Source organism: Schistocerca americana, chromosome 3, assembly GCF_021461395.2.
Source record: "Schistocerca americana isolate TAMUIC-IGC-003095 chromosome 3, iqSchAmer2.1, whole genome shotgun sequence".
NCBI lineage: Eukaryota > Metazoa > Arthropoda > Insecta > Orthoptera > Acrididae > Schistocerca > Schistocerca americana.
In genome coordinates this window covers 777452823-777476913 of record NC_060121.1, presented here as the reverse complement: position 1 = coordinate 777476913, position 24091 = coordinate 777452823, and the positions used below count along the sequence as shown (strand labels likewise).

The 24091-nt window shown below is 39.8% G+C and overlaps 1 protein-coding gene across 2 annotated transcripts in view; it reads right to left on the bottom strand.

The window, feature by feature from the left end:
- The window catches only part of LOC124606969 (leucine-rich repeat flightless-interacting protein 2), a 228718-nt gene that overhangs the window by 199834 nt on the left and 4793 nt on the right, over positions 1-24091 (bottom strand). The window contains exon 1 of one of the 2 annotated variants that reach the window (XM_047139110.1): positions 1964-2036. The exons of the other annotated variant lie outside the window; for it this stretch is intronic. Coding sequence (XP_046995066.1) covers positions 1964-2026 — 63 coding nt within the window. The 5' untranslated portion in view covers positions 2027-2036. Of the gene's footprint in view, positions 1-1963; positions 2037-24091 lie in introns of those variants that run through there. 2 annotated transcript variants of the gene reach the window in all.

Sequence of the window (24091 nt, the reverse complement as noted above, 5' to 3'; positions counted from 1 at the left end):
TTTCGCACTGTAGTTTAATGAACGAAATACGCTCTTGTCGAGTATCGGATGAAATACATGGCTGGATTCAGGGCTTCCTAACAGATAGAACTCTAAACGTCGATCTTAACTGAATAAAATCGACAGATCTGTGGATAACTTCATCAGTACGCTAAGAGAGTGTTTAGCGCCTTACTGTTTACGATATATACAAATGGTCTTGTGGATAAAGTCAGAAGCTCCACGAGGCTGTTCACAGACGATGAAATTGTCTATAGGAAGGTGATAACGCCAGAAGAACGCAGCAAGTACAGGTAGAGCTGTAGAGGATCGACGGATGGTTCAGAGGGTGGCAGCTGAACCTGAACGTAAATAAACGTAGCTTATTGCATATACCGGGTGATCAAAAAGTCAGTATAAATTTGAAAACTTAATAAACCACGAAATAATGTAGATAGAGAGGTAAAAATTGACACACATGCTTGGAATGACATGGTGTTTTGTTAGAACCAAAAAAACACCCCATATTGCTAGACGCGTGAAAGATCTCTTGCGCGCGTCGTTTGGTGATGATCGTGTGCTCAGCCGCCACTTTCGTCGTGCTTGGCCTCCCAAGACCTCAGTTCGTGCGATTATTGGCTTTGGGGTTACCTCAAGTCGCAAGTGTATCGTGATCGACCGACATCTCTAGGGATGCTGAGAGACAACATCCGACGCCAATGCCTCACCATAACTCCGGACATGCTTTACAGTGCTGTTCACAACATTATTCCTCAACTACAGCTATTGCTGAGGAATGATGGTGGACATATTGAGCATGTCCTGTAAAGAACATTATATTTGCTTTGTCTTACTTTGTTATGGTAATTATTGCCATTCTGATCAGATGAAGCGCCATCTGTCGTACATTTTTTTAACGTTTGTATTTTTTTGGTTCTAATAAAACCCCATGTCATTCCAAGCATGTGTGTCAATTTGTACCTCTCTATCTACATTTTTCCGTGATTTATTCAGTTTTCAAATTTATACTGACTTTTTGATCACCCGGTAAATAGGCGAAGAGACGCATTACTGTTCGATTACGCTATAGGCGACGAACGAAAGGAAACACTGCCTACCGTAAGACACCTCCGAGTAAGAATCAGAAAGTGGAATTAATTCTTAAAACGAAATGCAGGGAAAGCGGATGCCAGGCTAGGTTCATTGGGAGAACATTAAAAAAATTAATTCATTCACGAAAGAAGTGGCTTTAAAATACATGACCGACCGATTCTTGAGTGCTGTTCATCAGTCTGCGAAACTAATCAGGCTGGATTAACAGAACAGATACAGAAGATCCAAGGAAGAGCGTCGCTTTTCGTCACGGGATCGTTCAGTCGGCGCAACAGTCTTACGGAAATGCTAAAAAGATATTAGTGGCAGACGCCCACAAGAGAGGCACTGTGCATAACGGAGAGATTTAATGCTGAAGCTCCGAGAGAGCACGTTTTGGGAAGACACTAGCAACATATTACTTCCACACACGTCTCGGCTAATGGCCACGACAAGAAAGGCAGAGCTCACACCAACAGTTAACGATAATCATTCCTCTCACAAGCCACTGCGATTGGAACTGGTAAGGGAGGAGAGGGGAAACATAGTAGAACCAGAGTACCTAAGGTGGATTGCCGAGTGTGGATACAGATGTAGCTTTTTACACACACACACACACACACACACACACACACACACACACACACACACACACTATATATATATACACTAGGGCCCATATCGAAAGACCCGGCTGATGGTAGAGCGCTTGATGGTGGGTGAAACGTTAAAACTGTGTGCCAGTCCACACACTGGCTTTTCGTGGACACTGATCTAACAACTGAGCTCGAACAGCAGGTGGTCTTGTTAGAACGATACTTGGGCGCATAGTTGAAACTTACCAAATACAACCGCCCTATACGAGGTGGGGGGAGTAGCACACAGTACTCACCCGGGAGGCGAGGCGGCGCTTCCAGCAGGTGACGACCAGGTGCAGCAGCGTGCCCCCGCACATGGCGCTGCCGGCTCCGCTGAACAGAAACTGCGACTGCCCCGGGCCCTGCCGCGCCGCTCCCTCTATACTTAGACACCCCCACAAACCCGGCCCGCTGGAGGAATTCTGGACCGGCTGGAGAACGCCCCAAATATACCGCTAGCCAGGCACTGGCCGGACTAGGCGCCTATACCAACTGTCCAGTGCGTGCTGGATCCTGTTTCTTGATCCAACACACGCAAGGATACTGATATCATTTGACTGTTCTTTATACTTTGTCCCATTCCATCAGGGAAACATCACCTGCGTTCTAACAATACCCTGAAAACAATTGGGGCCTTTGTTGGAGTGACACATACTGTATCCTGCCAGGACTTTCTGAAGTATACTTCCAACAGGTGTTTGAAAATACTAGCCTTCATGGGAAACTCACTAGCGCTTACGTCCTCGTAGTAAGCCGCACCCACAACCCATTTAAAAGGAGAAAGGAAGTAAAGTACCGACCCATCACCTCCAGACTATCGAAGCCCCTCACCCCCCTCCCCAATACCGGAAACCTGCTATGGCGTCCACAAAACCAAGAGGATAACCACACGTGAGCGGGCAGGAATGAATGTTACAACATGTCACCCAGTTTTCAATGTTGTCTCTAACGACCTCGTCGACGACAGAACTTTAAACCCTATTAAATTTCCCATTGAAGCTCTTTCTGACAAGGAACGTAAAAACAATATTCAGTGCACGCAAAACTTCTGAAACAGCAACAGGCTCTACCGACGTATTAAAATATGAAACTGGGTGCAGTCTTATGAATTGGCTCTAACAATTCTCCATGACGAAACCTTTGATATTTGGGGTACGTGAACTCTTACAGGCCAAAGGAGAGTAGCACCACGTCAAAGGAGAGTAGCACGAGTACAGTTTAATTGAGATAACCAGCTGAGTTACAATGGTTTTGTCCAACATGCTGGTACATAATCTCGATTTCATACAACTCTATCCAAAAAATAGGAAAATGATGGTTATAGCTATGCAGTGTTAAATGTTGTCGAAAGCATCTGTTAAGTTCATTGCTGAGATAAATTAAGTTTACTGGTGTTAAGTATGGATATTTTCTCCTTCTCTGGTAAATCTAAAGTGATTTGTTGTGGCGTGTGGTTGCGGCAGGGGGGAGGGGTGTAGGGGTGTGTGCGCGGGGGGGGGGGGGGGGGGGAGTGAGTGGGCAAGACGCACTCTTAACAACTTCGACGACAATGGTGTCTGCATAAAAACATTACGCAAATTATGGAATCTTCTTTTTCTACTGTGTTCTGAATTTGTTCCTGTTTTTGCAGACTCCGAATGCGGTGTGCCACTTCTCTGCACTTTTTCTTTCTTTTTTGGATTGCCGGCCGCGGTGGTCTAGCGGTTCTAGGCGCTCAGTCCGGAACCGCGCGACCGTTACGGTCGCAGGTTCGAATCCTGCCTCGGGCATGGATGTGTGTGATGTCCTTAGGTTAGTTAGGTTTAAGTAGTTCTAAGTTCTAGGGGACTGATGACCACAGTAGTTAAGTCCCATAGTGCTCAGAGCCATTTGAACCATTTTTTTGGATCAACAGAATCTCTTGTCAAAGTAACTACATACTAGATTAAATCAAATGATAAGTAAACAATTATTGAAAATCACAAATACACAAAAATATTACGCAAAAAGAATAGGCAAATCTGAAACATTTACCGTTTGTATGATTTTAAGATAAAATTTCACTGTATTTGACACTTTTAGATGCTATCACCACAAATAGAGAGCAAGTCCCCTGCAGAACTATGAACTGACCTCTCATGAAGAGGGAAAACTGACTGTACTCTTCCAAAACTTGACGTACAGGACGACTTACATTTTTGTATTTAACTGTTTGCATATTGGTATCAGTGGAGGCAATGAGTATTTGCACATATGTGAAAACACGAGCAACCTTACCTGGTTAACAGATGAATGCTTGTTAGAGCGGTACATGCGCACGACTGTAGGTCACTTGCTTGCTTCTATGCATGGCATTACTCGAAGACACAAGTGAGGAAATGAATGTTCATTAGATCCTGAGAAATCAGTACCCAGAACAACCTCCTCTGGCCGTAATAACGGCCTTCATACGCCTGCGCATTGAATCAAATAGAGCTTGGATGGCGTGTACAGGTACAGCTGCCCATGAGGCTTCAACACGATACCACAGTTCATCAAGAGTAGTGACTGGCGGATTGTGACGAGCCAGTTGGTCGGCCACCATTGACCCGACTTTTCAGTTGGTGAGAGATCTGGAGAATGTGCTGGCTAGGGCAGCAGTCCAACATTTTCTGTATCCAGAAAGGCCCATACAGGACCTGCAACATGCGGTCGTGCATTATCCTGCTGAAATGTAGGGTTTCGCAGGGATCGAATGAAGGATAGAGCCACGGATCGTAACACATCTCAAATGCAACGTCCACTGTTCAAAGTGCCGTCAATGCGAACAAGAGATGACCGAGACGTGTAACCAATGGCACCTCATACCAATACGCCGGGTGATACGCCAGTATGGCGATGACGAATACACGCTTCCAATGTGTGTTCATCACGATGTCGACAAACACGGATGCGACCATGACGATGCTGTAAACAGAACCTGGATTCATCCGAAAAAATGACGTTTTGCCATTCGTGCACCCAGGTTCGTCGTTGAGTACACCATCGCAGGCGCTCCAGTCTGTGATGTAGCGTCACGGGTAACTGCAACCATGGTCTCCGAGTTGATAATTCATGCTGCTGCAAACGTCGTCGAACTGTTCGTGCAGATGGTTGTTGTCTTGCAAACGTACCCAACTGTTGACTCAGGGATCAAGACGTGGCTGCACGATCCGTTACAGCCATGAGGATAAGATGCCTGTCATCTCGACTGCTAGTGATACGAGGCCGTTGGGATCCAGCAGGGCGTTCCGTATTACCCTCCTGAACCCACTGATTCCATATACTGCTAACAGTCATTGGATCTCCACCAATGCGAGCAGCAATGTCGCAATACGATAAACCGCAATCGCGATAGGCTACAATCCGACCTTTATCAAAGTCGGAAACATGATGGTACGCATTTCTCCTCCTTACACGAGGCATCACAACAACGTTTCACCAGGCAACGCCGGTCAGCTGCTCTTTGTGTATGAGAAATCGGTTGGAAACTTTCCTCAAGTCAGCACGTTGTAGGTGTCGCCACCGGCGCCAACCTTGTGTGAATGCTCTGAAAAGCTAATCATTTGCATATCACAGCATCTTCTTCCTGTCGGTTAAATTTCGCGTCTGTAGCACGTCATCTTCGTTGTGTAGCAATTTTAATGGCCAGTAGTGTATTTTCATGCAAGATGGGGCAACACCAAATGAGGCTTGTCAGATGAAAGATTTGCTTCGAAAAACATTCGGTAATGATCACACCATCTAGGTAATTTCAAAAAGTGTGGACTTCCAGATCCTCCGACTTAAATCCATGTGACTTGGTTGTGGGGTTACCTGAAAGACCGTGTCTATCAGGGATGTATCCGGACTCTTCTGATCTGAAGGATAGCATACGACGACCTATTGCTCTGATTACACCCGGTATACTGCCTGTGAGCAACTGTCAACCATGACATGATACGCATGCAGCATGTTGCTGAGTGGGAGACAATGCTGAACACATCTTGTAATTTGTGACCATATCCTAATAAACATGCTAGAATCACCATTATGGTGTGCTTGGTCGTTCATTCCTTTTCCTGCACCCACACCGCAGCCACATTCTGATTGCTTCAGCCACCATATTTTCTCCTAGTGGCAGAAAGTTGAAACTATTATTTTTTTCAGCATATTCCGCGAGCACACTGATTAACGAAAATACATACGATATTTCAGCGTCATGTGATGTATATAGCCCGCACTCCAGCATTCGGAACAGTGTCAGAGCCGGCCGCGGTGGTCTAGCGGTTCTAGGCGCTCAGTCCGGATCTGCGCGACTGCTACGGTCGCAGGTTCGAATCCTGCCTCGGGCATGGATGTGTGTGATGTCCTTAGGTTAGTTAGGTTTAAGTAGTTCTAAGTTCTAGGGGACTGATGACCACAGATGTTAAGTCCCATAGTGCTCAGAGCCATTTGAACAGTGTCAGATATTTGAGAACTACAATATCCTCATGCTGAATAATATCTTTGTAAGGGCTGGCGACAGAAGGGTTTTCAGCCACCCATCAAAACTAACCATGCCAATCCATAATTAACCACGCCGACCCTGCATAGATGCGGGATAAAAGCGAAAGAAAAAGAAGGCATTGCTTTCCAGAGAGCCCTTCAATAGGAAACGAATATGAGAATAAAGATGAGGGTCTGAAAATGAACACGAGAAGAAAGATGAGGGTCTGAAATTCCATTGACAACGAAGTTATTAGAGACAGAATTGGACGATTTGGAATATATCATTCTTCGTCACGCCCATCACTTCCTCTCGACTACTGTAGCACCAAAGACAGTGTCTGGTATCTGGAAAGTTTAATAAACAGCACATTTTTACAGAAGTTAAGTTACCCGTTTTCACTAAAAGCTTTTGAAGCTCTCAGTAATTGTCTGAGATTCAAATGAATAGTTTCTTCTCTCAATATTTTTCATTAGAATAAACATGAAAAATTTATTTCTTTTACAGAGGAGTATCTATTTTACAGGGAAAAAACTAGATTACGATTCCTTTTATTTTTAAAGGCCTTGCAAAGAGCTCAATCAAAGACAATGAAATTATATGTCACTTGTGTGAAAAAATGTCAAACGCATCATGGTAGCAATAGTGTATTTTCGAAATCAGTGCTGTTGTGGTAAATATTTAGAATTCAATGTCCTCAACAGAAGGGGCAAGCAAAAACTGTTACTGGATTGAGAAATTCTTGATAGGAAGGATGCTGCATGTTATCTCGGATGAGAGAGTCATCGTCGAATAGAGAAGTAGTTTCAGACATGCTCCAGGAAATTGTGTTGGGACTCTTCGCTGTTCATGTTGTATGTTAATGACCTAGTAGAAAATACTACTAGTAACTCTCACTTTCTGCAGATGTGTTACTTAGAGTGAAGTATGCTACTGTCTGGATAAAGCTGCACAAATATACAGTAAGATCTTGATAAGGTTTCAAAGTGGTGCAAAGATTGGCAACATGTTTTTAATGTTCAGAAATGTGCAGTTGGGGACTTCACAAAATGAAAAACTGTGGTAGCTGATAACTACAGTATCAATGAGTCGCAACTGAAATCGTTCAACTCATATCAATACCCAATTATAATAATTTGTAAGAATATGAAATGGAACAAACACACAAGCTCAGTCGTAGGTAACACATGTGGCAGACTTTGGTTCGGTGGTGCGAATATAGGAAAATTGTTCAACAGTTCCTTGTGAAGCGGGGGAATGGCCATGTACGCAAACAATGGTACTCCCTTTGAGTCCATAGACGTATCACGGCACTGCATTGAACAGATATTTGAATGTTGTGCAGGGGCAGTTGAATTTAGTTAAACTATACCTCTAATTGTAGTTGTTCATAGGTCCCCTAACTCTGATTTCACAGCATTTCTGCTCAAGCTAGAGAGGGTTCTTGATTCACTTTATGGGATGTACCAGAAATTAGCTGTATGTGGTGACTTCAATGTTAATTTTGCATATGAGCGTTTCTGCTCAAGCTAGAGAGGGTTCTTGATTCACTTTATGGGAAGTACCAGAAATTAGCTGTATGTGGTGACTTCAATGTTAATTTTGCATATGAGCATTTCTGCTCAAGCTAGAGAGGGTTCTTGATTCACTTTATGGGAAGTACCAGAAATTAGCTGTATGTGGTGACTTCAATGTTAATTTTGCATATGAGCATTTCTGCTCAAGCTAGAGAGGGTTCTTGATTCACTTTATGGGAAGTACCAGAAATTAGCTGTATGTGGTGACTTCAATGTTAATTTTGCATATGATTGTGCAAGGAAAAGAATGTTAATAGATCTCCTAAATTTATATGATCTGATGCAGACTGTGTTTTTCCAACTCGGATGCAGGGGAACAGTAGCACAGCCATACACAGTATTTTTTATTCATTCTTCATTACTAGATGGGCATTCTGTTAGCAAAAGGGTGAATGGCATTTGAGACCATGATGCACAAATTTTAACACTAAAAGGCTTTTGTGCTTAAACAAAAGTCACATATAATTACAAATTATGTAGGAAAGCTAATCCAATGACAATAGAGAGTTTTTCAAACCTCGTCAAGGAACAAAAGTGACAAGGTGTTTATAGTGCCAACAACATAGATGGCAAATATAATGCTTTCCTTGACACAAAACTCATGCTCTTTAAGAATTGCTTTCCATGAGAACATTCTAAATGGGGTACTAACAGTGAAAGGCAGCCTGGGTGACTGACTAGTGGGATAAGGATATCATGTAGAAGAAAGTGGAAATTATATCAAATTGTTACAAGTAGTCACAATCAAGTTACAGTAGACCATTGCAAACAGTGTTGTAAGGTGCTTAAAAATGTTATTAGGAAGGCAAAGAGTATGTGGTATGCAAACAGAATAGCTAATTCACAGGATAAAATTAAAACCATATGGTCAGTTGTGAAGGAAGTGTCTGGTCAGCAGCACAAGGTCGACGATATAAAGTCAGTTCTTAATAAAAAATAAAAAAATTCTGTTACTGATAAGTCAGATATATGTACAGTATTTAACAATCATTTTCTGAGCATTGCTGGTGAATTAAATATAAGTTTAGTTTCTACAGAGGATCATGTAACCCTCTTGGCAAATGCCTTTCCGAGATTGATGTCTTAAATACTCCTCTGTGATACAGACAAGGGGGAAACTGAATCAATAACTAAATCACTAAAGACTAAGGACTCTCATGGTTATGATGGAGTACCTAGACGAATATTAAAGTATTGTGCTGCACATGTTAGAACCCTATACTTAGCCATATTTGTAATTTTTCCTTTAGGAATGCTCAGTTTACTGAGTGATTAAAGTATTCAGTAGTAAAGCTTCTTCATAAAAAGGGAGAAAGGGATAATGTAGACAATTTTAGACCTATTTCTATGCCATTAGTGTTTGCTAAAGTTATTGAAAAGGCTGTGTATGTAAGGATAATTGATCATTTTATATCACAATTTGCTATCAGATGTACAGCTCGACTTTAGTTGTTTAACAACTGAAAATGCTATATTCTCTTCTCTCTGTGAGATACTGGATGGGTTAAACAAAAGGTTTCGAATACTACGCGTAAATTTTTTTTTTTTTTATTTAACTCAGGCATTTGATCAAGTTGATCACAAAATATTGCTCCAGAAGTTGGACCATTATAGAATACGGGGAGTAGCTCATAACTGATTCATCTCTTTCTTTAACGACACACAGCAAAAGGTCATTTATTCAAAGTGTTGAGAATTGCTGTGATGTGGGGTCTGCATGGGGCACAGTCAAATGGGGTCAGGTGCCCCAAGGATCAGTGTTGGGGCCACTCTTGTTCCCAATTTACATAAATGATATGCCCTCTAGTATTACCAGTAATTCCAAAATATTTTTGTTTGCCAATGACACTAGCTTGGTAGTAAAGGATGTTGTGTGCAAATTGTGCAGTTCAAGACATAAGTTCATGACTTGTAGAAAATAAACTAATGCTAAATCACAGTAAGACTCTGTTTTTACAGTTTCTAACACGCAATTCAACAAAACCTGACACTTTAATTTTACAGAATGGGCATATTATTCATGAAACTGAACAGTTCAAATTTCTAGGTCTTCAGATAGATAGTAAACTGTCGTAGAAAGCCCACATTCAGGATCATGTTCAGAGACTTAATGCTGCCATTTTTACAATTTGAACAGTATCTGAAGTGAGTGATTGTTCCACACGAAAATTAGTCTACTTCGCTTATTTTCATTCGCTTAAGTCGTATGGTATTATATTTTGGAATAACTCTTCCTATTCTAAAAGGATATTTTTGGCTCAGAAACAGGTGGTTCGGGCAATAAGTGGTGTAAGTTCATGAACCTCTCGTCGACCCCTGTTCACTAGTCTGGATATTTTGCATGTGCCTCTTAATATATACATTCTTTACTGTCATTCCTTGTTAAAAATATCAGCTTATTTCCAGGAATAAGCAGCTTTCACTCAAGTCGTGCTTCGGTAGCTCAGTTGGTAGAGCACTTGCCCGCGAAAGGCAAAGGTCCCGAGTTCGAGTCTCGGTCGGGCACACAGTTTTAATCTGCCAGGATGTTTCATATCAGCGCACACTCCGCTGCAGAGTGAAAATCTCTTTCTGGAAACATCCCCCAGGCTGTGGCTAAGCCATGTCTCCGCAATATCCTTTCTTTCAGGAGTGCTAGTTCTGCAGGTTCGCAGGAGAGCTTCTGTAAAGTTTGGAAGGTAGGAGACGAGGTACTGGCAGAAGTAAAGCTGTGAGTACCGGGCGTGAGTCGTGCTTCGGTAGCTCAGTTGGTAGAGCACTTGCCCGCGAAAGGCAAAGGTCCCGAGTTCGAGTCTCGGTCGGGCACACAGTTTTAATTTGCCCGGAAGTTTCATATCAGCGCACATTCCGCTGCAGAGTGAAAATCTCATTCTGGAAGCTTTCACTCAGTTAATACTTGGCAGAAATCCAACCCGCATTTGGATCGAACTTCTGTAACTCTTGTGCAGTATACTGCTGCATCCATTTTCAATAGGCTACAACAAGAATTCAAAAATCTTAGCAGTAACCCATGTGCTTTCAAATCAAAACTGAAGAGTTTCCTCATGGATCACTCCTCCTATTCTGTTGAGGAGTTCCTTGAAATCTTAAGCTGATTCTTACGATATATTGTTGATTGCATTTACTTAAACTTATGGCTTGACTTTTTTTGGGTTCATGAAAATTTCATTTTTATCTGTTATTAGTTTTATGTTTTAACTTCATTAAATAGAATACTAGGAAAATGCAATCAGTCTACACAGAGCTTACAAAACACTCATGGGACACAACCCAGAATCTTGCTCAAGTCTGTACCCAATCAGGCTAACAGAGAACTTTGAACACATACAAAGAGAAGTGCTACGAAATGGTAACAGATTTGTTTACGCTATGGGAGAGCATCATGGAGATGCTGTAAAAACTGAAATCACTTTAAGACATGACTCAATCTATTCCCCAAAAGCATACTCACAATGTTCCAGGAACCAGCTTTAAGTGATGAATCTAAGAATATACTACAACTTCCTACATATCACTCCTGTAGGGAGTGCGAAGAAAGACTGGAGTTATTACAGTGTGCACAGACATCTTCAATTATAAACCTTCATAAGCTTTGGATGACATTGTGTTGGTAAAAAACTCTTCACAACCAGGAATTTTATGGTGGCTTAGTATTGCAGTTCATTTCAACAAAGTAGTAGTAGTAGTAGTAGTAGTAGTAGTAGTAGTAGTCGTCGTCGTCGTCGTCGTCGTCCCCACTGCCATCGCGCCACCGTCACCACCACCACCACCACCCCTTATGAACATTTTTGGGTCAGACATGTTTGCCTGTTACAAGACCAAGCAATTTAAAGTTGTTTGCACCATCTTCCTTGCGTTCTTCCTTTTCTTCTTCTACCACTGGATCTGCACTCATACTCTGCACTCATCCCTTGGTATCCAACATTGACCCACGCAAACATGACTATTTTAAAAATTAATATAAATAAAACTGTTCTGCAGATCATGTTCCCACTTAGTGCATAGCATGTACCAACAAAGAAAAACTACATTTCATTGACATATCACTATGCCCAGGTAGGGATTTTTCATTTTGTCTTAAGCACAAGTACTGTGTTTAAGTGACTGATTTTGCAGATCATGGATGAGGGTACACAGGTTTCAAGTGCCGTTTTTTAATTTTAATTTTATTTTATTTTAGTTACAGTTGAGAAGGAAGACTGCAACAGCTGGTGTTGTCTCCAAAAGCTCAAACATACTTGCAAGTATTATGTCTTTTTTCAGATATGTGAATTAGCATCAACAGTGCCATACCCAAGCATCACGACAAAAGCCTAACGAAAGTTCGCATTGCGCTGCTAACACATGATGGGAAATGCACTGAATCATCTCTCCTGTCCTTGCCACTTCAATTATAGGATTAAACATTACTTGTACCACCAGGATTATGAATCACTACTCAGGATTTCTTGCCAGTTTATTTGGTGACGTCAACAACAGATGTTTTCAACAGCAGCATTGCTGATTACCACAACCCTTATAATTGTGTAAGCCTCCATGGACAGAATCAGCTGACAAAGTTTTCTGAGTATGGTACAATGTCATGATCTAAAAAAAAAACGTACTGAAGAAACCAACATTTCGGTCACGCTTATGGTGGCCTTCTTCTGACTGCCTAGAAGACCCAGAAGTAGGCCACTTTAACTGTGGGCGAAACGCTGGTTATTCCAGTATGTTTTTTTAACATTATGATACAGTACCACACTCAGAAAACTTTTACGTCAAGCACAATTCTTGTTATAAACTGTATGAATGAGAGTTAGATTACACGAAATGCCATGTGGCTTGAGTATAGCTGCATAACAGTTCTGCCCTGAAACTTTAAATTAAAATTGCCACTTATGATATGTCATTCTGTTCTTTCAGACACACATAACTAAATAACGCCTGTAATTGTCTCATAAATAACTCAATCACCAGTTGGAGCCTACTATATCATGACTATTACTATGAATTTCCCTTGAATTCTACTACTACAGCACAAGCTCCAAAATGCTAATCACTGCAATATCTGAGGATGTCAATGTTTTTATATTTATATAACTATTTAACATAAATGGCCAATATGGCTTCAACTTCACTTTTCACAGTGGTTTGTGCTCCCTTCATAAGTATAAATTCTAATGTAAAGTGCTCACTTAGTGTGAGCAAAGCAAAGATTGACCAAGTGAGATGGTGTGCACAGTCGATTTCCTTCTCCATCCTTGAAACAATCTGAGCTTGTGATCCATTGCTTATGATCTCGATGTCGATGGGACTTTAAACCCTAATGTTCCTTCCTTATTTTGCGAAGCAAAATGAAACTACACAGTCATTCTTAAGACCTAGACAAACAATTCAACCAGGCAGCCATACTGTCAAATGTCACATTCGGTTCATCAGATTACATGGGAATTATGAGCAATTGGCAATCAACTATTAGGAACTGCCCACTCCTGTGTGATCTGTAGACAGTCTGCACAACCTAACGACGGCTCACTGCAATCCATCACTCATGTTGGACCCCTATCTCACGTGCAACAGCAGCAAACTGTGTTTCACTTGACAGGTGTTTGCTGAACACACACACACTTTATTTATGATGTTCTTTGTCCATTTCTTACACTTGTATGTGAAACAGCCAAAAACGTTTGTAGCACCAGAAAAAAATCTTTCTTGGCACATTTACAGGAACCAGGAGCAGATAAAAGCAGACAGTAGAATGGTAGTGGGCATTACTTAAGAATAAAGTACATATGAAAGTGACAACTACCAAGATCATCTTTCTCTCTATCTGTTTAGCTGGTCCTTGTGTGAGCAGCGGTTATGTCTAGAGTATTTGCCACCAGCCATCTGAAAAGCCAAAGCCAGACGCAACACTCCTCCACAAGCATTTCCTCGATTAGCTCTTTCACAGTCTCTTAGATATTAGAGCAGTGTCTCAAGTCTAACTAGCTATAATCCTGCTTTACAATGTGACTGCCATAGGCATTTGTCAAATTACAAACTAAGCTGAAACTGTATTCTTTTTGGAAATAGAAATCTAGTTATATTACAGAAAAAGGCCCACCAAAAATTTCCACGCCGTTCCTATACGCTCAGCATGGATGTTCCTCCAATGTGATGACTACTGTTTAGTATCTAAGTGCAGCTCATATTGAAGGAATGGAGACTACAGTTTAACATCCCACTGACAACAAGATCATTAGAAACAGACAAGCTCAGATAGGGCAATGACAGGGAAAGAAATTGATTTAATCTAAACCCAAACCTGAATCTGAAGTACGCTCCTACTGAATGACAGTTCTGTTTGCTAACACCTGTGTCATTTTTCTTTGTGAAGTGTAAAAACACAGCAAGGCATGGTGAAGAGTACAAGGTACATCACATGAATAAAAGCAGCATACCAGTCACATATATGTGTCTCCAATGAAATGACAGCATATTAATAGTCAGCTAAAACCCTGAACCTGAAACTGTGTTTGAAAATATGTAATGGCACATAAAAATATGCTATTATAAAACTGTTTATGAAATTTCCCATTTATTTCATAGTATAAGATTGTCAGTAAACACAACTACTGCTACAATAAAAAAATTAGTGTACGATATCACTTTAGATACTGCCTTTAGGTACACTGTCATGGAGACAGAACACTGGTAAATTTTAGAAGCGCTCATTCTAGTATCTGAATAGCACACAAATCATGTTATATTGAAGTAATTAAGATAGTGAAGTTCTCTGGAGTATTTCCATTAGTACTGTACTAATTATGTCGTTTACAATACCTAGTTCTAATGTACAATAATTATTGTGGTGTTCTTCGCTCTCAAAGTTTCATTTCCAATTAGTCTATAACATCTTAAAGCCACAGAAATTCGCTTATTTGACATGCATAATTCAGAATTAGGTATATCTTTTTCCATAAATAATGAGTAAAAGGTGCAAAATAGTAAAGATATTGCAAAGTTGCTACACGAAGATAATGTGACAGGTAGCTGTAAGGTGGGAAACTTGTCCGAACAGGTTATACCTACTGCAATAAGTATTCTTTCTGCCACGCAATTGTATAAATATTGTAGCACTAAAAACAGTATAGTTGGGCTGGTTTTATGGGACGGCTGTCATTTTATATACTGTAATAATAATAATAATAATAATAATAGCAGAAAGAAGAATATGGATATAAAGAGAGAGAATTTGTTTTGTAACTTCAGATAAATAATGTACATGAGGGCAAGACAGGAATGTAACAGGGTTCCTTCAAACATAAACAACCAGTGTCTCAACGTGGGGCACTTACTTAAACAAACAGCATGATAGACAAAATACTGAGAGATGTCTTTATTTAAAGACATGACTGTTCTCTCCATTATTGATATGTGAACAAGTGCCCTTGTCTCTTCAAACAAACTCTAATGAAAGGATGAAGCACTAATAATAATAATAATAATAATAATAATAATAATAATAATCTCTGCCACTGCCGGTCCCAAGCCTGGAGCCTCATCTCGCAAGTGATGAGGAAGAGGGGGGGAGTAACACCTCGTAACAAAAAAAAAAAAAAACCTGCATCCGTATGGCTCTGGATGGTAGCAACATGTGAGGACCACTGCACAGCATTACATATGAAACCTGGTGAGTGGTCACAAACGCAGAAGAGGAATCCCAATGGCAGAGAAAAACATGAAAAATAATCATTTCGGACTAACAATCCAATCTTATCTTGGAACTTATTTCCTACCATGTACAATGCACAGTGCACACTGTCCATCGCAGAATGGAAAGTCCACTAAACGTAAGCACTATCTGAGGTGGTAATTCAAAAGAGCAACACACCATTGCTTTATGCAATGCGTCAGGACCAAGCATTCAGGGAGTCCCAACTTCTGCAGGAAGTTTGAGTCAGACCATCCTTGATATCCTTCCAAATTCAAATGGAAATTCTTTGCAGGCACCTTGACTGTAAACTCATTACTAAAAGTTGGTAAAGAGAAAGAACTTTAAATTTGCCTTAGATAAGCATGAAGTGTCAATTTTAGCAATAAAGGAAACTAAGATTTTTGGACAAAATGCTACATAAATGAAAAACCACAGAATTTTTAAGGGTAAACCAGCAATAAAAATCATGAAAGGCATGCCAATACTTTATACTGCCTTCTATATCCATAAAAATTTCGTAGATAACGTTACAGAATTAAAATTCAGTTCAGGAAGACTCTCTCTTCCCACAGTGAAATGCAAAAATAAATAGTATAATTTTCTAAATTACCATGCTCCAATTAATGATGACAATAAGAATAATCCAAGTAAAGTAGAAGCATTCTGGGAACTTCAGGAAGATGAAATATCAAAAATTCCAAAATCCAATGTTGTGATACTATTGTGGGATTTTAACGCACAAATATTTACGAAAAAAGCTTTTCAAAAAATAGTGCAAGAATATCCAGTCTATAAAGGAAAGAAAAAAAATGGCACAAGACTACTTAATCTTTGTAAAACTTTCAGTTGATTAATGTCAACTTCCTTCAAAAAATTGTCGAGAAAAACAAAATCATGGACATCTCTAAATAGAGTGAAAATTCTCCCTAATAAAACCCAAAGGAGATAGCAAAAATTTATTAAATATAACACGGACAGACTCAACATCTCAAAAGAGGCCATAAAATATTTTCAAGACGAAACTGAAATAGTTAAATCAGGAAAATGGAAATAATTATCCAAAGAAATCAACAGGGCAGCAAAGAACGCATTTGGATCAACAAAAATGAAGAAGAAAGTATAATGGAATGAAACCTGTGAAAAAGCAATTGCAGAAAGAATAAAACAGTGGAAAAAATTGAAATGTTCTGGAAAGATTGAGCACCCTGATGAATTTAAAATGCAAAGGAAAGAAATTAGCAAGAATACCAAAGAGTACTGAACAGTCTTTCATGAAGTCAATTTGTTGGCATACAAAACAGTTTTGTTAAAAATAATTCCTGGAATTTCTTTCAGATGTTTAAAAATCATCTAAGGGGGCTACCAAGCTCCAAATATTTGTTTCAGAGATGAAAATGGTAAAATAGACCTAAGCAATACCTAGAGCTCTGAAATACTATGAAACTGATTTAAACAACTCTTGAACTGTGAAGAACCAAACTGTAAGTTAGAATTTACAGATCTTCATGAAAACACAGAAGCAGATCCACCACCTACAGCTAAAGGAATTAAATAAGCAATAAAGAGTCTCAAAAACAACAAAGCCAGCGGAGAAAACTGTACTACAGCTCAACTTAAAAAATGGTCTCAACCAATATGGAAACTTGAAGAGATTCCAGAATACTGGAAAGTGGCTCTTATCCAGTCTTTGCACAAGAAAGGTGATAAGCATGAACAACTACAGTCATACATCTGTGTCGCCAATGGGTTATACAATATTTTCAACACTATTACTAAACACCGCCCCCCCATGAACCATGGACCTTGCCATTGGTGGGGAGGCTTGCGTGCCTCAGTGATACAGATAGCCGTACCGTAGGTGCAACCACAACGGAGGGGTATCTGTTGAGAGGCCAGACAAACGTGTGGTTCCTGAAGAGGGGCAGCAGCCTTCTCAGTAGTTGCAAGGGCAACAGTCTGGATGATTGACTGATCTGGCCTTGTAACAATAACCAAAACGGCCTTGCTGTGCTGGTACTGCGAACGGCTGAAGGCAAGGGGAAACTACAGCCGTAATTTTTCCCGAGGGCATGCAGCTTTACTGTATGATTAAATGATGATGGCGTCCTCTTGGGTAAAATATTCCGGAGGTAAAATAGTCCCCCATTCGGATCTCCGGGCGGGGACTACTCAAGAGGATGTCGTTATCAGGAGAAAGAAAACTGGCGTTCTACGGATCGGAGCGTGGAATGTCAGATCCCTTAATCGGGCAGGTAGGTTAGAAAATTTAAAAAGGGAAATGGATAGGTTGAAGTTAGATATAGTGGGAATTAGTGAAGTTCGGTGGCAGGAGGAACAAGACTTCTGGTCAGGTGACTACAGGGTTATAAACACAAAATCAAATAGGGGTAATGCAGGAGTAGGTTTAATAATGAATAGGAAAATAGGAATGCGGGTAAGCTACTACAAACAGCATAGTGAACGCATTATTATGGCCAAGATAGATACGAAGCCCACACCTACTACAGTAGTACAAGTTTATATGCCAACTGGCTCTGCAGATGACGAAGAAATTGATGAAATGTATGATGAGATAAAAGAAATTATTCAGGTAGTGAAGGGAGACGAAAATTTAATAGTCATGGGTGACTGGAATTCGAGTGTAGGAAAAGGGAGAGAAGGAAACATAGTAGGTGAATATGGATTGGGGCTAAGAAATGAAAGAGGAAGCCGCCTGGTAGAATTTTGCACAGAGCACAACATAATCATAACTAACACTTGGTTTAAGAATCATGAAAGAAGGTTGTATACATGGAAGAACCCTGGAGATACTAAAAGGTATCAGATAGATTATATAATGGTAAGACAGAGATTTAGGAACCAGGTCTTAAATTGTAAGACATTTCCAGGGGCAGATGTGGATTCTGACCACAATCTATTGGTTATGACCTGTAGATCAAAACTGAAGAAACTGCAAAAAGGTGGGAATTTAAGGAGATCGGACCTGGATAAACTGAAAGAACCAGAGGTTGTACAGAGTTTCAGGGAGAGCATAAGGGAACAATTGACAAGAATGGGGGAAAGAAATACAGTAGAAGAAGAATGGGTAGCTTTGAGGGATGAAGTAGTGAAGACAGCAGAGGATCAAGTAGGTAAAAAGACGAGGGCTAGTAGAAATCCTTGGGTAACAGAAGAAATATTGAATTTAATTGATGAAAGGAGAAAATATAAAAATGCAGTAAATGCAGCAGGCAAAAAGGAATACAAACGTCTCAAAAATGAGATCGACAGGAAGTGCTAAATGGCTAAGCAGGGATGGCTAGAGGACAAATGTAAGGATGTAGAGGCCTATCTCACTAGGGGTAAGATAGATACTGCCTACAGGAAAATTAAAGAGACCTTTGGAGATAAGAGAACGACTTGTATGAATATCAAGAGCTCAGATGGAAACCCAGTTCTAAGCAAAGAAGGGAAAGCAGAAAGCTGGAAGGAGTATATAGAGGGTCTATACAAGGGCGATGTACTTGAGGACAATATTATGGAAATGGAAGAGGATGTAGATGAAGATGAAATGGGAGATACAATACTGCGTGAAGAGTTTGACAGAGCACTGAAAGACCTGAGCCGAAACAAGGCCCCAGGAGTAGACAACATTCCATTGGAACTACTGACGGCCTTGGGAGAGCCAGTCCTAACAAAACTCTACCATCTGGTGAGCAAGATGTATGAAACAGGAGAAATACCCTCAGACTTCATTTGAATATAATATTTCCAATCCCAAAGAAAGCAGGTGTTGACAGATGTGAAAATTACCGAACTATCAGTTTAATAAGTCACTGCTGCAAAATACTAACACGAATTCTTTACAGACGAATGGAAAAACTAGTAGAAGCCAACCTCGGGGAAGATCAGTTTGGATTCCGTAGAAACACTGCAACACGTGAGGCAATACTGACCTTACGACTTATCTTAGAAGAAAGATTAAGGAAAGGCAAACCTACATTTCTAGCATTTGTAGACTTAGAGAAAGCTTTTGACAATGTTGACTGGAATACTCTCTTTCAAATTCTAAAGGTGGCAGGGGTAAAATACAGGGAGCGAAAGGCTATTTACAATTTGTACAGAAACCAGATGGCAGTTATAAGAGTCAAGGGACATGAAAGGGAAGCAGTGGTTGGGAAGGGAGTAAGACAGGGTTGTAGCCTCTCCCCGATGTTGTTCAATCTGTATATTGAGCAAGCAGTAAAGGAAACAAAAGAAAAATTCGGAGTAGGTATTAAAATTCATGGAGAAGAAATAAAAACTTTGAGGTTCGCCGATGACATTGTAATTCTGTCAGAGACAGCAAAGGACTTGGAAGAGCAGTTGAATGGAATGGACAGTGTCTTGAAAGGAGGATATAAGATGAACATCAACAAAAGCAAAACAAGGATAATGGAATGTAGTCTAATTAAGTCGGGTGATGCTGAGGGAATTAGATTAGGAAATGAGGCGCTTAAAGTAGTAAAGGAGTTTTGCTATTTGGGGAGCAAAATAACTGATGATGGTCGAAGTAGAGAGGATATAAAATGTAGACTGGCAATGGCAAGGAAAGCGTTTCTGAAGAAGAGAAATTTGTTAACATCCAGTATTGATTTAAGTGTCAGGAAGTCATTTCTGAAAGTATTCGTATGGAGTGTAGCCATGTATGGAAGTGAAACATGGACAATAAATAGTTTGGACAAGGAGAGAATAGAAGCTTTCGAAATGTGGTGCTACAGAAGAATGCTGAAGATTAGATGGGTAGATCACATAACTAATGAGGAAGTATTGAATAGGATTGGGGAGAAGAGAAGTTTGTGGCACAACTTGACCAGAAGAAGGGATCGGTTGGTAGGACATGTTCTGAGGCATCAAGGGATCACCAATTTAGTATTGGAGGGCAGCGTGGAGGGTAAAAATCGTAGAGGGAAACCAAGAGATGAATACATTAAGCAGATTCAGAAGGATGTAGGTTGCAGTAGGTACTGGGAGATGAAAAAGCTTGCACAGGATAGAGTAGCATGGAGAGCTGCATCAAACCAGTCTCAGGACTGAAGACCACAACAAACAACAAACAACATTACTAAACAAGATAGAGGCAAAACCTGATGGCCATTTGGGAGAATATCAGAGTGGATTTAGAAAGGGCAGATCTTTCTCAGAACAGATTTTCAACCTATAGCCCATAATCTATCACAGACTTACAAACTATAAAGACATAGCTGTAACATTTACAGAGTTTAAAAAGCATTTGATTTAGTTGATAGGGAAACACTAGATAAATGATCTGAAAATTTGGCATTAAATCTAAACTCGCAAACCATGTTCATGAAACACCAAATGAAAAGTAAAGTTTTGGGGCAAAATATCTAAGGTATTCAAAACAAAAATATATGAAAGGCAAAATGACAGCCTGTCTCCACTCCTCTTCAACTGCGTCCTAGAGAAAAGAGTAAGAGAATGGAAATGAAAACTAAAGGAATATAAGTTATCACCAATAAGACTGGGAACTACAAACAAAGATATTGCAATTCACTGTCTAGCATTTGCAAATGATTTCACCATTCTTTCTGAAAACCTAACAAATGCAGAAATACAAATCAATCTATTAGAAAAAATAGCTATCAAAGTAGCTACTGGAGAAGTAGCGTTTATCACAGATATTGGGCAGATAAAGAGAGTTAATAAATTTAAATACTTGGGAGAAATGGTTCAAGAAATGGCTTAGAAAAAATCACTGTAGAAGAAAGAGTATGTAAAATGGAGGGAGCATATGCTATAACCAGGAACATTTACAACAGAAGTCTGTCTAAAAATTTGAAAATGCAGCACTACAACACTGTAGTAAAACCAGATTATTTTTATGCAAGTAAATGTTTAATACTGAATTACAAATTACACAAACTTTAAGTCGTGGAAAGGAGAATCATTCAAAAAATACTCTGTCCGCTAAGAAATACAGAGGTATGGATATTAAGAAGTAATAAAGAAGTATATCACAACACAGAAAACATAACTGGAATGCTGTGGAAGAGGTAACTGCTATTTTTTGGACATCTACGCGGAACGAACAGCAATAGGTTAACCAAATAGATTTTTAAATATCTGTGGAACAAGAAGTCAACAATAGCCTGGATTCAAGAAATTAGGAAAGATTTGGGAAGAAACAATATAAGTGAAAAAGATGTTACAGAAAGAGAGATTTTTCAGAAGAAAGTGGTCAAAGTGACCTGAGGAGAGAAAAAGGATACACAGAGAGGAGATGAAAGAAGAATAAAGGAGGAAGCACTGAAATCGGCATGTGGTCCTTAGATGACCCAAACAGAAAAAGAAAAGAAGAAGAATAATAAGACTTCAAAAAGAATTTAACAATTCAAATTCCAAAGAGAGCAGGTGGTAATACCTGTGAATATTACTGAACTGTCAGTTTCACAAGTCACAGTTACAAATACTAACATGAGTTACTTACAGAAGAATGGAAAAACCGCTAGAAGCCAACCTCGGGGAAGATCAGTTTGGATGACAGAGAGATGTAGCTGAATGAGAGGCAATAATGACTCTAAGACTTCTCTGAGAAGGTAGGTAATAGCTTTTGGTTGGTTTGGGGGAGTGGGCCAAACAGCGAGGTCATCAGTCCCATCAGATTAAGGAAGGACAGGGAAGGAAGTTGGCCATGCCCTTCCGACATTGGAATGAAGCGATTTGGGGAAATCCCAGGAAACATATGTCTGGAAGGCTGGATGCAGGTTTGACCCACCAGATGGCAATTATTTGAGTTGAGGGATACGAAAGGGACGCAGTGGCTAAGCAGCGAGTTATTCAATCTGTACAGCAGTGAAGAAAGCCTAAGCGGAATTCAGAGAATGAATTAAAGTCCAAGGAGAAGAAATAAAAGCTTTGAGGTTTGCTGATGACATTACAATTGTCAAAGACAGCAAAGGACTTGTAAGAGCAGTTGAATGGCATGGGCAGGGTCTTGAAAGGAGGATATTGGATAAAAAAAAACAAGGTTACTATAGTTGAATTAAATCAGGCGATGCTAAGGGAGCTAGTTTAGGAAACAAGACAAAGAAAGTAGTCAACCAGTTTTCCTATTTGGAAAATAAAATAACTGACGATGGCTGAAGCAGAGAGGATACAAAGTGCAGACTGGCACTGGCAAGAAAAATGTTCCTGGCGAAGATAAATTTGTTAACACTGAATATAGATTTGACTGTTAGGAAGTCTTTTGTAAAGGTATTTGTCTGGAGTGTAGCCCCATATGGAAGTGAAACTTGGACGATAAACAGTTCAGACAAGAAGAGAATTGAAGCTTTTGAAATCTGGTGCTACAGGAAAATGCTGACGATTAGATGGGTATATCACGTGACCAATGAGGAACCACTGAATACAAATGAGGAGAAAAGAAATCTGTGACATGACTTGACTAAAAGAAGGGATCGGTTGATAGGACACATTCTGACACATCAAGGGATCATCAATTTAGTACAGATGGGAAGCTTTTGAAATGTGGGCATATAGAAGAATACTTAGAATTAGTTGGGTGTCGAGGATTACTAATCAAGATGTCCTAAGAAGAATGGGAAAGGAAAAAGAATTAATTAAAACTATTAAAGTAAGGAAGCTACAATATTTAGGCCATGTTATTAGGGGAGTAAATTACAAAATATTGCAAATAATACTAGAAGGGAAAATTTGTGGGAAGAGAACGAGGGGTAGAAGACGGACATCCTGGATTGACAATTTAAAAAATTGGTACAACTGTTCAACGTCAGAACTCCTTAGATCAGCCAAATCAAGATCAGAAATTGCCATGATGACAGCCAACCTTCTTAGAGGAGACGGCACATGAAGAAGAAGGGAAGTGTCAGAGTACAAATTGCAGAGGGACACGAAAAGATCAATATAGTAAGCAGGTTCAAAAGAATGTAGGTTGGAGTATTTATTCAGAGGTGAAGAGACTTGCACATAGTATGGAAAGCTGCATCAAACCAATCTTTCGACTAAAGATGACCACCACCACCAGCAGCAGCACCACCACCGCAACAACATTTTAGAAGACTTGTCTATTTGTATGTTATGGTATAGAAAATGGCCACAGACTAGTTTTAAACTGTAAGCGAATAAGGTAAAAACTGAAAAGGCAAACAGACCACAGCAGCCAAATACTAACTGTCAAACTCAAGAAGAGGAAAAATGTTAATATTTCAAGTATAGAAGAAGAAAATGAGTATTATGAAGTAGTGAATGTAAAGACAGTTCTGTATATTAACACTAGAGAAATTGTTGCTGTTTCTTTATTCGTATTTTTAATTTCTATTCCACGTCATCCATTACCACACTTTGCACAAATCGTGTTGATGAAGTGGGTCTATATTTCCTCACTGAAGCACAGAAAAATATCCATAGCAACATAGGAGGAGATGCAATCTCAAATTAAAACTAAATGTTACTTGGCTCCCTGACAGGTGCAAGTATCACAATTTTGCAAATATTAGTGAACTTTCTGTCAATTTCTTGACTGAACTGCTTTACAGAATGCAGGAGTTGTTTCACTCACCAATTTCCTTCACGGTGAGAATTATAAATACTATGGAAAGGTACTGCTCAGCATATAAGCTACTTCACACACCAAAAAATATGTGTGATCAATTGTATC